General features: G+C 45.1%; 3 protein-coding genes across 4 annotated transcripts in view; all 3 read right to left on the minus strand.

Annotated features, from left to right (window-relative positions):
- Positions 1-218: 218 nt before the first annotated feature.
- Positions 219-13,813, minus strand: part of PPP1R11 (protein phosphatase 1 regulatory inhibitor subunit 11) — a 28,397-nt gene continuing 14,802 nt past the window's right edge. For both annotated transcript variants that reach the window (XM_069985814.1, XM_069985813.1), the window contains exon 3: positions 219-1,832. In XM_069985814.1, coding sequence (XP_069841915.1) covers positions 1,663-1,832 — 170 coding nt within the window. In that variant the 3' untranslated portion in view covers positions 219-1,662. The remainder of the gene's footprint in view (positions 1,833-13,813) is intronic.
- Positions 3,924-7,201, minus strand: LOC138765790 (uncharacterized). Its single transcript, XM_069942849.1, has 3 exons — positions 6,955-7,201; positions 6,592-6,711; positions 3,924-5,809 (listed from the first exon to the last, which is right to left on the minus strand). The coding sequence occupies exons 1-3, from the start codon at positions 7,199-7,201 to the stop codon at positions 3,924-3,926; spliced, it is 2,253 nt and encodes a 750-aa protein (XP_069798950.1).
- Positions 7,266-7,996, minus strand: LOC138802464 (uncharacterized). Its single transcript, XM_069985812.1, has 2 exons — positions 7,613-7,996; positions 7,266-7,532 (listed from the first exon to the last, which is right to left on the minus strand). Exons 1-2 carry the CDS (start codon positions 7,994-7,996, stop codon positions 7,266-7,268), a joined length of 651 nt encoding a protein of 216 aa, XP_069841913.1.

Genomic DNA, 13,813 nt, shown 5'->3' on the forward strand with positions numbered 1-13,813 from the left:
CTCACACACACGCATCAAGCATAATCAGGAGGATTGAAGTAAAGCACAAATATGGGATCTGACTATACACAGGGCCTTATCTGTAGTCTGTAACCATGGAGACACATAGATCTGCATGGAAGCAGGATACACAAAACAGACTTATAAACAAGACAATCTGCAAAGGGAATATGTGTCTACATGCCAGTATAGGACAACAAACTTAACAAAAAAAAAAATACCAAACAAAAATCTTTTAATTTCAAGAACAAACAAAAAACACAATATACAGATTTCTATAAAGAGCAAGTGGAACAATAATATTGAGGGAACCCATGCTATCAGGGTCTCTAGGATCACTGAAGCTCAACTTCATAGCTGTGTAAATCTCAAGAAACCTAAACGTTCGGATATGTACAAAGTGCAGAGAGAAGAAATCACAGAAGTAATGGGATGAGGAAAGCAAGATGGTCTTATTAAACAGCCATGCCACCAGTGCACAATGTAAGGCATCACCCACCTTATGGCCACATACCTGTATCCAGGAAGTGGCTGGGATGTGAGGACTTGCATTGGGTCTTGGAACAAATCTTTGTTTATTGTAAAGTATAAACTTTTAAAATGAATAAGGAAATTAAAGTCCTTGAGTCATCCTCTTCTCTTAACACTTCTATTGCAACGTATGTGTATTTCCAGGAATTTAGGAAATGTGGGTGACCAGCAACGTCACCACCAATAAAACGGTAGTCCCAGCTGGACAACCCTTGTCAAAACTAAGTTCTGCTGGTGATCAACAGAAATCCCAACAAAGAGCGCCAGAAGGGGGGTACATTCTCTAGCTGTTTCAAAACTACAATTACCTTCATAATGGGAAGGTTAGTTAAGCAACAGCTGAAGGGCCAAAAGGTTCCCCCCATCCCTTAACTAGGGATTGTGGAGTCCACGTACCCTGCAAAAAGCCCATTTAAAAACTATAAATTTCCCATTCCCAGACTTCTGAAGAGCATCTCTCTATGACTGCATTACTAACACACCTATGGCTTAGGAGTGTGGGAAGGCAGGTGGTAACCTCTATCAGAACTATAATGGTAGTTGTGATGTAAATGGACATTTACATCACAGTAGTCATATTTATCACCCAACTTTAAAAGATAATAATAGGCTGAATATAAGGAAAACTTATGGAGTAACTGTCCTTTTGATAGCAATAAATTAAATTGGTTACATTTCTTGGTGGTTCTTGCAATATCATTTAGATAAAGCTGATCTAAGGAATCTCATTAAATACATTCAGCAGGACATATTATACTATACTGGTCTGAAGCATTTGTGGTAGCTGCCTCAAATCAGCAGAGGATGGGGGCGCCATGCATGTACATTCAATGAGTTAAAGGCCATCAGATGAGCCATGACATCAGCAGAGGTGAAGACAGGGAGAAAGTATACATGTGAGAATGGCAGCCGACCTGTGAAATGATGGAGTCTTGCCTGCCAAGTTAACAACTGCCCTACACTGACACCCCGGACTCTCAGCCACTGCATCTCTATACAAAGACACAAATACAGAAACATCTCTCTGCCTTTGTGACTGTCAGTCAGGAAGTAAGAGACAGTTACAATATAGGAGGCGGTCGCAAGAAACGGCAATGTTTAGGATGCACTTGGTCACTTTTCTGCCATGTCTCAGTGCTGCATGCTGCCAGAACTGTCGTGGCTCGGTGGTGGTGTCTCTTGGCCCCCAGGTGTCCGCTTTTTGTGGCCTCTGATACAGTGAGCACTTTCACAGCAATCATCATCTTCACTCTCAGTTGAGCTTTCTCCAAATGCCCTTGGCTTTTCATAGATGCAACAGCCTGAAAGAGAAAGCACAAAGGACACACAGATCACTTCTGCTTCTGAACAAGGAAATTACATGGGCACTGTCATCAGGAAAAAAGTTTCATCACTCAGGGTCAAGATCTTCACCGATCAGGAGAATGAGTAAGGAGAAGTGTGCTGGAGTGAATTTCACTCACAGTCTATGGGGTACACAAACTCTACAGGTGTGCTGGACCAAGGTGACCGACAGTGGGAAGTGTTGCGCTCCTCCTGATCACTTGGGGGTCTGTACCTGTGCCGGTGGCAGCACTATGTGTACCTGTGCCGGTGACAGCGAGGCAGCACTATTTGAAACTGCGCCAGGCTATGGAATGGTCACATTAAGGGTGCGTTCACACCTAAAGGATCTGCAGCAGATTTGATGCTGTGTTCAGTTATTTAAATGAAATCTGCTGCAGAAAATCAGCTGCAGATCCTGTAGGTGTGAACGCACCATTACGGAGTATTTCCCCTCAGGTACAATACATGCTGAATCATTCCCCCCCTTCTCAAGAGTAAAAATTAATTGCATACTTTTCATTACCCTTTCAGTCTCCTCCCTCTAGTTCTGAACCTGCTGCTTTCTGGCGAAGTCACAAAAAAAACTTTATGAGCTTCTCTCAGTCTCCACCCTTCCAAGATGGCGTATGCAAACAGTATCCCTGGCCGGCTGTTTTTGCACTCGGTGATGCTAGTGTAAGAAATAGACCTTAGAAAATATATTTAATAGCAGGCCATCTTGGGTATATTTTATAAGGTATCTATTTATTGGAATCAAGATGGAGGAATACAGACGTAGCTGTGTTTGGTTCCACATGTATATTACCTGAGAGGAATACCCCTTTAATATGCGTTGCTGCCAGTCCATTTTATGTAGAATTTTTATTTATAAAAATAAAAAGAAAGAAACACAGTTTACATACATGGGGAAAGGAAGGATTATAAGCCAGAGAAATAGCTAGAGGAAACCTCTAGTACAAAGACCCCCTCTGAGGTTTGCAATGCTCCTTGATGTCTCCACCACATAAATGGGGGTTTCAGCACAGAACAGGAAAACATAAATACAATATATATATTTTATAGGGGTACACTATGAGGTGTTGTCTCAAAGGTCGCAGAGGACCCCTTCGCTATTCTTCCTACAAAGTACAGACGAGACGACTCTTAGGCTGCATTCCCACGTTCCGTGATCCTGACAAATCACGGACGTGGAATGCATGTACCGGAGTCCCCCCGCGCCCGGACAGCATCTGTAATTAGATGCTGGGAGCGGGGGAGACTGTATTCATAAGCGCCGCGCTGTAATAAATCAGCCGTGCGGTGCTGTTACTACAGCGCTGCACTTATAAATACAGTCTCCCCCGCTCCCAGCATCTAATTACAGATGCTGTCCGGGCGCGGAGGGACTCCGGTACATGCATTCTACGTCCGTGGTCTGTCAGGATCACGGAACGTGGGAATGCAGCCTTAATTCCCTTTATTATAGTTTCTAATAATTAACTGTTGCCATGTAAACTTGATGAAGACGTTCCATGAACGCCCACTGTCAGATGTCACCAGTTACATTCTTAATATAGCCACAAAATGATTGGAAAGATGTCAGGGCAGACTCCGAGCCCTGCCAGTTCTTGTTGTTGCTGGCAAATTAGGAGAAAATATAAAAATTACTAACCGGTAATTTCTTTTCTTTGAGCCTATAACGGCACCCCTGGAGAGGACCACCTCCTCCCATTGGACAGGAAACAGGACCACTGGACCTTTAAAAGAAGCATCTCGCCCCACTCACGCCAGTCTGTTAGCAAGAACCTAGGAGCGAAGGCTCAACGAACACACATGTAGAAAAGGACACACAGCAACAAGTGTAACACGTGTGTGCAAAAAAGTAAAAATATCTCAGAATATCTCTCTTTACTATATAACTATTTATCTATGAGCATAACCTTAACTAAGTGAAATAACTTCTAATGGGTGGGTATAGGCGGGGTGCCGTCATAGGCTCAAAGAAAAGAAATTACCGGTTAGTAATTTTATATTTTCTCCTCTCGCCCTATGACGGCACCCCTGGAGAGTAGACTAGGAATATCCGCCTAGGGAGGGACCACCGCTTGTAGTACTCTACGGCCAAAGCTAAGATCCTCCGAAGGAGAGAGTTGTAACCTGTAATGTCTAAAGAATGTATGCGGGGAACTCCAGGTAGCTGCTCTACATATCTCCTCTATAGATACTGCGGCCCTCTCAGCCCATGAAGTAGAGACTGCTCTAGTAGAGTGTGCTGTTATAGAGGTAGGAAGTTCCTTATTACTACTTCTGTAGCACTCCTTGATGGCCTGCCTGATCCACCTTGATATAGTCTGCGAGGAGGCTGCCCTGCCTCTATTCTTCCCCTGGAAGGCTATTAGGATGTTGTTATCTATTCTCCATTCTTTGGTAACCTCAAGGTAGTGCATTATAGCACGTCTAACATCTAAACAATGAAATGAAGCTTCCCTGTCATTAGATGCATCTACACAAAAGGAAGGTAGAATAACTTCCTGAGATCTGTGAAATTCTGACACTACTTTAGGAAGAAAAGCCGGATCAGTGGAGAGTGTGATTCTATCATCTCTAATAACCATGTAAGGCTGTGTGATGGAGAACGCTCTAATCTCTCCAACTCTTCTAGCAGAAGTGATTGCTAGAAGGAAAGCCACCTTCCAGGAAAGGAATTTGATGTGTATCTCTGCAATCGGCTCGAATGGGGTTGTCGTTAATCCTGAGAGCACCAGATTTAAATCCCATGGTGGAAGTTTATTCCTTACTGACGGGTGGAGTCTCACTGCTGCGTTAACAAAGCGCTTGACCCAAGGATGTTCTGCCAGCTTAAAGTCATATAGCACACTGAGGGCAGAAATTTGTACTTTAATAGTACCGGGCCTGAGGTGTTTATTGAGACCTTCTTGGAGGAAATCTAGAACCAGAGGAATGTTGGGTGGCTCCAGGACGTTAATGGGATGACCAACAAATCGGAGAAAGGTCCTCCAGGTTCTGAAATAAATGTCTGAGGTGACCTTTTTCCTGCTAGCAAGCATAGTAGATATTACTTCGTCCGAGAGTCCGCGATCTCTTAGTAACTGCCTTTCAAAAGCCAGGCTGTCAGATGGAGGCTCTTTATTCCTGGATGGTATACTGGGCCCTGGTTCAGAAGATCCATTCGTTCTGGTAGAATCCAGGGATCCGCCAGAGACATCTTGCGTAGCCAAGTGAACCACACCCTCCTTGGCCAAAATGGTGCAATTAATATTACATGTGCCCTGTCCTGCCTGATCTTCTTGATGACTCGGGGTAGGAGTCGAATAGGCGGAAAGGCGTAGAGTAGGCCCTTCCGCCACGACTGTGCCAGAGCGTCCAGCGCTAGTGGCTTGTCCGACTGGCATAGGGAATAGAATGTTCTGGTCTTCTTGTTCTGACGGGAGGCGAACAGGTCTATCTGCGGAGAGCCCCATAGAAGGCAAATTTGGTGGAATACCTCCTGATTTAGCTCCCACTCCCCCTGATGTAGTTGATGTCGACTTAGGAAGTCTGCTCTGCAATTGTCTACCCCCTTGAGATGTAGCGCTGACAGGGAGAGAAGGTGAAGCTCTGCCAGCCTGAATATGAAGTGAGAAATCCTCATTAGTTCCACTGACCTGGTGCCACCCTGGTGATTTAGGTAGGCTACTTCTGTTGCATTGTCCGTGAGGATTCTTACATTTCTTCCCCTGATGACTGGAAGCGCTTGTGATAGTGCCAGAAACACTGCCCTTAGTTCTCTCACGTTCTGTGACTGTTTGGAGTGTTCCGGGTTCCATACCCCTTGAAGAACCAGCGAGTCTGAGTGAGCCCCCCAACCGTACGGACTTGCGTCTGTTGTTATCGTGAGTAATTCTTGTATGTTCCAAGGCATACCCTTGTTTAAATTTTGTCGCTCTGTCCACTAAGATAGCGACCTGAGAGTCTGTGGAGATAAAACAAATAAATCGTCTAGATTGTCAGTATATCTGTTCCATACCTCTAATATCTGTGATTGTAAGGTCCTTGAATGATATTGGGCCCACTGAACTGCCGGGATGCAGGAGGTGAAGAGTCCCAAAACTGACATCGCTCCCCTAATAGCAACCTCCGGGTGGTCTATTAGTTCCTGGGCCTTTTGGATGACCAACAGTATCTTATTCTCAGGCAGAAAGGACTTTTGAGAAACTGAATCTAGGCAGATTCCAAGAAATTTACAACACTGTGATGGGATCTTATTAGATTTCTCATCATTTACTTCCCATCCAAGCCTAGAGAACACTTCTTCCACTATGGAGATGTTTGCTGTCACTGAGGCCATAGACTCACCAACAATAAGAAAATCATCAAGGTATGGGATAATAATAATGTATCTCTCTCTGACATGGGCCATAACCTCAGCCATGACTTTGGTGAAAATCCTGGGAGCCTGGGAAATACCAAATGGCATGGCCGTGTACTGATAATGAAACACAGATCCATCTATATTTACTGCTACTCTCAGAAATTTCTGGTGATCTGGATGAACCGGGATGTGATAATACGCGTCCCTAAGATCAATTGTAGCCATAAAGCAATTGTGGGATAAGTTTAGAATAGCCGTGGAAATGGACTCCATTCTAAATTTTTCGTAGGAAAGAACCTGGTTAAGAGGTTTAAGATTTATAATCGTCCGAAAGGAGCCATTGGGTTTCTTAACCAAAAAGAGGGTAGAATAAAACCCCCTACCTTTCTGATCTTCTGGCACCGGAACTAAGACCTGTTTATCTATTAGAGACTTGACCTCAGTCACCATGGCCGTATGTCTCTCAGGATTAGAGGTAACGTTAGTAACAACAAATCTTTCTCCTGGGGAGGACAAAAAAGAAATTTTAAGTCCATACTTTATTATGTCACACACAAAAGAACTGTTCGAAATAGCACACCACTCTGAACAGAAAAATTGTAATCGCCCTCCCACAGGAATCTGGCGTCATTGTGATTGTTTTTTAGAGGTATCCCCTCCTGAAAACATGAGACCTCTACCTTTCTTAGGGGGCCTCCAATCTTTCCTTCCTACTTGGGCGCCACCTCTGCCTCTTCTGCCTCTACCTCTAGAAGGCCTGGTTGTTTGGGTAGAGACTAGTGGGAAGCCTTTTCTCTTGTCTGAGGCCTTTTCTAGTACCTTCTCTAAGGCCGAGCCAAATAAGAGATTGCCCTCACAAGGGACCGCACAGAGCTTAGCTCTGGATGTAACATCTCCTTTCCAGTCTCTAAGCCATAGGGTCCTCCTTGCTGAGTTGGAAAGGGCTGCCGACCTGGCCGATAATCTTAGAGCGTCTGCAGAGGCCTCTGCCATGAAGGAAACCGAACCTTCTATGATAGGAAATTTGTCCAGTAAATCCTCCTTAGTAGCCCCAGATTTAATCTGTTCCTTCAGTTGTTACCCAGATTTCTGTGGCCCTCGCTACCGAGGTTGTAGCAATGAGAGGCCTGAACGTGGCAGTTGTTGCTTCCCAATTTTTCCTTAAGTAGACCTCTGCTCTTTTATCCATCGGGTCTTTCATGGATGCAGAATCCTCAAAGGGCAAGGCATCCTTCCTTGTTAATTTTGCCACCGGAGGATCGATCTTAGGCGCTGTCTCCCATGTTATTACCTCATCAGCGTTAAACAGATATTTCCTCTTATACTAAAAAGGAAAAGATTTAAATAAGTACAAGGAATACTATAAGGCGTTTTTTGTAAAAACCCCCAATCTGTGGAACTTACAGCCCGAGGAACAAAGAATTTTCTGTCCGAGCGAGCCCATTCGTTTGCAATCAAGGTCTTTAAACTCTGATGTATGGGAAAAACCGGGCGTTGTCTGGGGGCCAGGCCCTCGAACATGATGTCCTGAATGGACCTAGGCTGTGGATTGTCCTCTATGGCCATGGTCTGTCTGACAGCCTTTACAATATTATCAACCAGCTCAATTGGCATAAGCTTTTTTGCTGTGTCCTCCCCTTGGGTCTCTACGGTCTGTAAAAGCTCTCCCGGTTCCTCAAGGCCAGATAGCTGTTCATCCCCCTCAGCCTCTTCCTCCTCCTCACCCTCCGACGCAATAATCGGAGCTTCCCCACTAGGACCTGGGATCTCCTTTGGAGGTACCTCCATAACGGGTTCCACTGAAGGAAGAGTAGAAGTGGATGTGGAAGGGAGAGAGGCCTGAAATACAAAAAAGAATCTACCTTAAAAATCCTTCTCTCTTTTTTTTTTTTTTTCCCAAGGGAAGAATCAAAACCAATACACCTACCCGAATCTGCCTCTTAATCAACCCCTTCATACTTCTTAAGAATGCTGGTCCCTGATCATCCAGCACTCTGTTCATACAGCCACCACATAAGGTTTTCGTGTAGGAACTACTTAGTCTCTTCTTACAGATAGGGCAATCCCTAGGTTTAGCCCTAGATTTCCTAGCATCCTCCTAGATTACAATATAGAGAAAAAACTATTTAGACTTTAAAAGAAACAAGTTTACTTGGGGGGAACCCCTCTTACCCACATCATACCGCAATGGTCTCAGGTTGAGGATTATCCGATGGTTCAGCGCCTTGTGACTCCATGTTATTCTCCTTAATGGAATTTTAGGGAGTTTTGAAGAAAAAAACCACCAAACAGTGGCTGAGTACACCTGTACTAGCAGCAAGCTTTCCTGGATGTACACTGCCATAGAGACAGAATCCAGTTTTATACCTGGCACCTGCTGAGAAAGACCGGCTGGCCACGCCCCCTGCCGCGGCGCTGATGCGGCACACCCTCCCGTGTGCGTGGAACACCACCCCGACAGGCCGAAGCCCGGATGCTGCCGGCAAGGCCCGCAGGATATCCCTACTCGCAGGCCCGAGCGCGTGACGTCATCCCGGGGCGACAGCGTCCCGCGCGTGACGTAAGCGCGCCACGCACGCACGCCGAAGGCGGCGCCAGGAACCACCAGAGCGCGCGCGCGGCCGGGCTCAGAGGAGCAACCGGGACCCAGCAGCAACAGGAGACAGCGCAACCCGGGACTGGAGGCGCCGGGGCTCACACGGGGACCCTCTCCGGGAGGTGCTGGGGCGGAGGACAGGCTTGGCTGTGGCTCCTACAGCGGAGTCTTAAACAGCCGGGATGACGGCAGAATAGGTACGCCGGGTGCCCCAGTCTAAACTTCTTTAAAAGTGAAAAACCAGCAAGCAGGAGGAGATATCCTCCTGCACGTCCTGCTCCCATGGACAGGAAACAGAAACTGGCGTGAGTGGGGCGAGATGCTTCTTTTAAAGGTCCAGTGGTCCTGTTTCCTGTCCAATGGGAGGAGGTGGTCCTCTCCAGGGGTGCCGTCATAGGGAGAGAGGAGAAAAAAAAAAAGTTTACTGCTGTGGTGATCAGAGACTCTGCACTAACAGAGCGAGACCCCTAATCATAGGATCCAAAATGGTTTCTGGAAGTCCCCACATCCTGGGCAAGAATAAGGGGAAATCAAATTGCTTCTGGCCTCCTCCTCCATCTTAGAAATAGGTCTGGGACAGTATTGTTAGAGCAGACATTACTAGCAGTCACATGTGGGGCAGTGATGTTAGAGCAGACATTACTAGCAGTCACATGTGGGGCAGTGATGTTAGAGCAGACATTACTAGCGGCCAGATGTGGGGCAGTGATGTTAGAGCAGACATTACTAGCGGCCAGATGTGGGGCAGTGATGTTAGAGCAGACATTACTAGCAGTCACATGTGGGGCAGTGATGTTAGGGCAGACATTACTAGCGGTCACATGTGGGGCAGTGATGTTAGAGCAGACATTACTAGCAGTCACATGTGGGGCAGTGATGTTAGAGCAGACATTACTAGCGGTCACATGTGGGGCAGTGATGTTAGTTTCCATAATGCAGGACCCCATCTAGGCCAGAAACCACATAACCTGGGATACAGGAATAAAAGTGACAGTGGGAAGTGTTTTCAGATGTACAGGAATACAGCCAGAACTGTCATTCTATAAGGACCAGTTTCCACCAATCTCCCTGGCATGTCAATTCTTTTCGCGGAGAGCGGTGGCGTGCAAGCCCTCCCATACTATTGGACACTGAGACAAGGGAAATTCCACAGATTTTACTCAGTGTGAACATACCCTAAGAGTCTATACCAGGGTAATGGATTCTGCTGGATACACTTCACATTTAGGTAGGTCTTGTCCACCATACAAACTAAGCAGAACCTCAGTACACTCCTGGGGTTATTACTGTGTATATGAAGCTCTTCACTCTCATAGTTACATAGTTAATACGGTAGAAAAAAGAAATGTCCAATTAAAGAGGGAATGGATGCAGGGAGGGGGGGGGGGCGGATGATGGGTAGATTCTATACATATGCATTTATATTATTTTGGTCTAGGAACTTGTCTCTCCTGTTTTGAAGCCTCCACTGTTTTTGCTGTGACCAGATCCTGGGGTGACTGTTCCACAGATTCACATTCAGATTTCATGGTAAAGAAGGCTTGTCGCCTCTGGAGACTGAACCTTTTTTCTGCAGGACGAGGCAGCACCCCCTTTCCCTCTCAGGGGGTTGTACCTGGAACATCTTTTCCCCATATTTCTTGTAGGAGCCATTTATATATTTAACCCCTTAAGGACCGGGCCTGAAATGGCCTTAAGGACCGGAGCAAATTTTATGAATATGACCTGTGTCACTTTATTCATTAATAACTTCGGGATGCTTTTACCTATCCGGCTGATTCTGAGATTGTTTTCTCGTGACATATTGTACTTCACATTTCTGGTAAATTGGAGTCGATACTTATAACGAATCTTTATGAAAAAACCCAAAATAACGTGAAAAATTTTGAAAAAAAGCATTTTTCCAAATTTGAAACTTTTCTGCTTATACAGAAAATGGTTATGCCACATAAATTATATAATAAATAGCATTAGCAACATGTCTACTTTATGTTGGCGGCATTTATTAAACTTTCTTTCATTTTTTTTAGACCATAGAAAGATTAAAACATTAGCAGCAAATTTCCAAATTTTCTGTAAAATTTCAAAATCAGATATTTTTAGGAACCTGTTCAGGTTTAAAGTATATTTGAGAGGACTGTATGTTATAAAGCCCCACAAAGCACCCCATTTTAGAAACTGCACCCCCCAAACTCTGCAAAAGCACATCCAGAAAGTTTTTTAACCCTTTAGGGGAGTCACAGAAATAAAAGCTAAGTGTCTAAGAAATTTGAAAATTTAAATTTTCTGTGCAGAGATTTTCTTGTAATCCAATATCTTTCATAATTGTAAAGCTATTACCAGAGAAATGCACCCCAATATTGATTGCCCCATTTCTGCAGTTTATAGAAATACCCCATATGTGGCCCTAATGCGCTATTTGACGCAACCACAAGCCTCAGATACAAAGGAGCGCCTAGTGAATTTCAACGCCTCCGTTATATTTGGTCATTTCTGACTGTACCACTTCAGGTTGGCAGAGGCTCTGGGGTGGCAAAAATTAAAAAACACCCCTAAAGGGACACCATTTTGAAAACTAAACCCCTCGAGGAATGTAACAAGGGGTGCGGTGAGCATTTGGACCCCACAGGTGCTTCACAGATTTTCAGAACAATGTGGCGTGAAAAAATAAAAATACATTTTGTTATACTGAAATGTTGTTCTAGCCTTCAATTTTTCATTTCCACAAAGGGATAAAAGGAAAAAAAAACACAAAACATGTAGCGCAGTTTCTCCCGAGTACAGAAATACCCCACATGTGGACATAAAGCGCCAAGGGGGCGCAGGACGAGCCTTCAAAGGGAAGGAGCGCCAATTGGCCTTTGGAAGCTGAATTTCACTGGAATGTATTTCAAGGGCCATGTCGCATTTACAGAGCCCTCGTGCTGCCAAGACACTGGAAACCCCCCACAAGTGACCCCATTCTGGAAACTACACCCCTCAAGGAATCTAACAAGGGGGGCAGTGAGCATATGGGCCCCACTGGTGAGGGGCACAAATATGGAACAATGTGATGTGAAAGTGAAACATTTCATTTTTTCACTTTCAAGGCACAAATGTGCCCATCATCCAGGGGTCCATATCCTCACTGCACCCCTTGTTAGATTCCCTGAGGGGTGTAGTTTCCAGAATGGGGTCACTTGTGGGGGTTTCCAGTGTCTTGGCAGCACAAGGGCTCTGTAAATGCGACATGGCCTTCATCATCCATTCTGGCCAAATCCAGTCTCCAAAATCCAAATGGCGCTCCTTCCCTTCGGAGGCTTGCCCTGCGCCCACATGGCGCTTTTTGTCCACATGTGGGGTATTTACGGACTCAGGGGAAGTTGCTCTACAAATTTTGTGTGTTTTTTTTCTCTTTTAACCCCTTGTAAAAATGAAAATTTCAAGACTAAACCAACATTATAGTGTAAAAAATGTAATATTTCATTTTCACGCCACATTGTTCCACATTTGTGCTTGTCACCAGTGGGGTCCATATGCTCACTACACCCCTTGTTACATTCCCTGAGGGGTTTAGTTTCCATAATGGGGCCACTTGTGGGGGCTTTTACTGCCTTGGCAGCACAGGGAGTTTTTAAATGCAACATGGCCCCTCGAAATCCATTCTACCCAAATCCAGCCCCAAAAAGCTAAATGGCGCTCCTTCCCTTCAGAGGCCCGTCTTGCGGCTGCATAGCGCCTTAAGTCCACATGTGGGGTATTTCCGTACTCGGGGGAAATTTCTCTACATGTTTTGTTGTGTTTCTTCTCTTTTAACCCCTCGTGCAAATGAGAAACGTCAAAACTAGATCAATGATGTTGTGTAAAAATTACATTTTTTACACTTAAACATTGGCTTAGCCGTGAATTTTTCATTTTCACAAGGGTTTAAAAGAGAAAAAAAACCACAAAACGTGTAGAGCAGTTTGTCCCGAGTACGAAAATACCTCACATGTGCACATAAAGCGCCATGCGGCCGCAAGACGGGCCTCCAAAGGGAAGGAGCGCCATTTGGCTTTTGGAGGCTGGATTTGGCTGGAATGGATTTCAAGGGCCATGTTGCATTTACAAAGACCCTATGCTGCCAGAACAGTAGTAAACCCCCACAAGTGACCCCATTCTGGAAACTACACCCCTCAAGGAATCCAATAAGGGGTGCAGTGAGCATATGGACCCCACTGGTGACAGGCACAAATGTGGAACAATGTGACGTGAAAGTGAAAAATTTCGTTTTTTCATTTTCACAGCACAAATGTGCCCGTCATTGAGGGGTCCATATCCTCACTGCACCCCGTATTAGATTCCATGAGGGGTGTAGTTTCCAGAATGGGGTCACTTTTGGGGGTTTTCAATGACTTGTCAACACAGGGACTTTGTAAATGCGATATGGCATTCACCATCCACTCTAGCCAAATGGCGCTCCTTCCCTTTGGAGGCTTACCCTGCACCCGCATGGCACTTTATGTCCACATGTGGGGTATTTCCGTACTCAGGGGAAATTGTTCTACACATTTCGTGTTTTTTTAATCTTTTAACCCCTTGTGAAAATGAAAAAATAAAGACTAGATCAATGATTTAGTGTAAAATTTAATTTTTTTTTTACACTAAATGTTGGTCTAGCCCTGATTTTTTTCATTTCCACAAGGGGTTAAAAGAGAAAATAAACACAAAACGTGTAGGGTAATTTCCCCTGAGTACGAAAATACCCCACAGGTGGATATAATGTGCCATGTGGGCACAGGGCAAGCCACCAAAGGGACAGAGCGCCATTTAGAGGCTGGAATGGAGGACGAAAGCCATGTCGAATTCCCAGAGTGCCCGTGCTGCCAAAACATTGGAAACCCCCCACAAGTGACCCCATTCTGGAAACTACACCCCTCAAGGAATATAACAAGGGGTATAGTGGGCATATGGACCCCACTGGTGACAGGCACAAATGTGGAACAATGTGCTGTGAAAATGAAAATAGGATTAGTCTTACCGGTAAGACT

The sequence above is a fragment of the Dendropsophus ebraccatus genome, chromosome 10, assembly GCF_027789765.1.
Source record: "Dendropsophus ebraccatus isolate aDenEbr1 chromosome 10, aDenEbr1.pat, whole genome shotgun sequence".
Taxonomy (NCBI): Eukaryota; Metazoa; Chordata; class Amphibia; order Anura; family Hylidae; genus Dendropsophus; species Dendropsophus ebraccatus.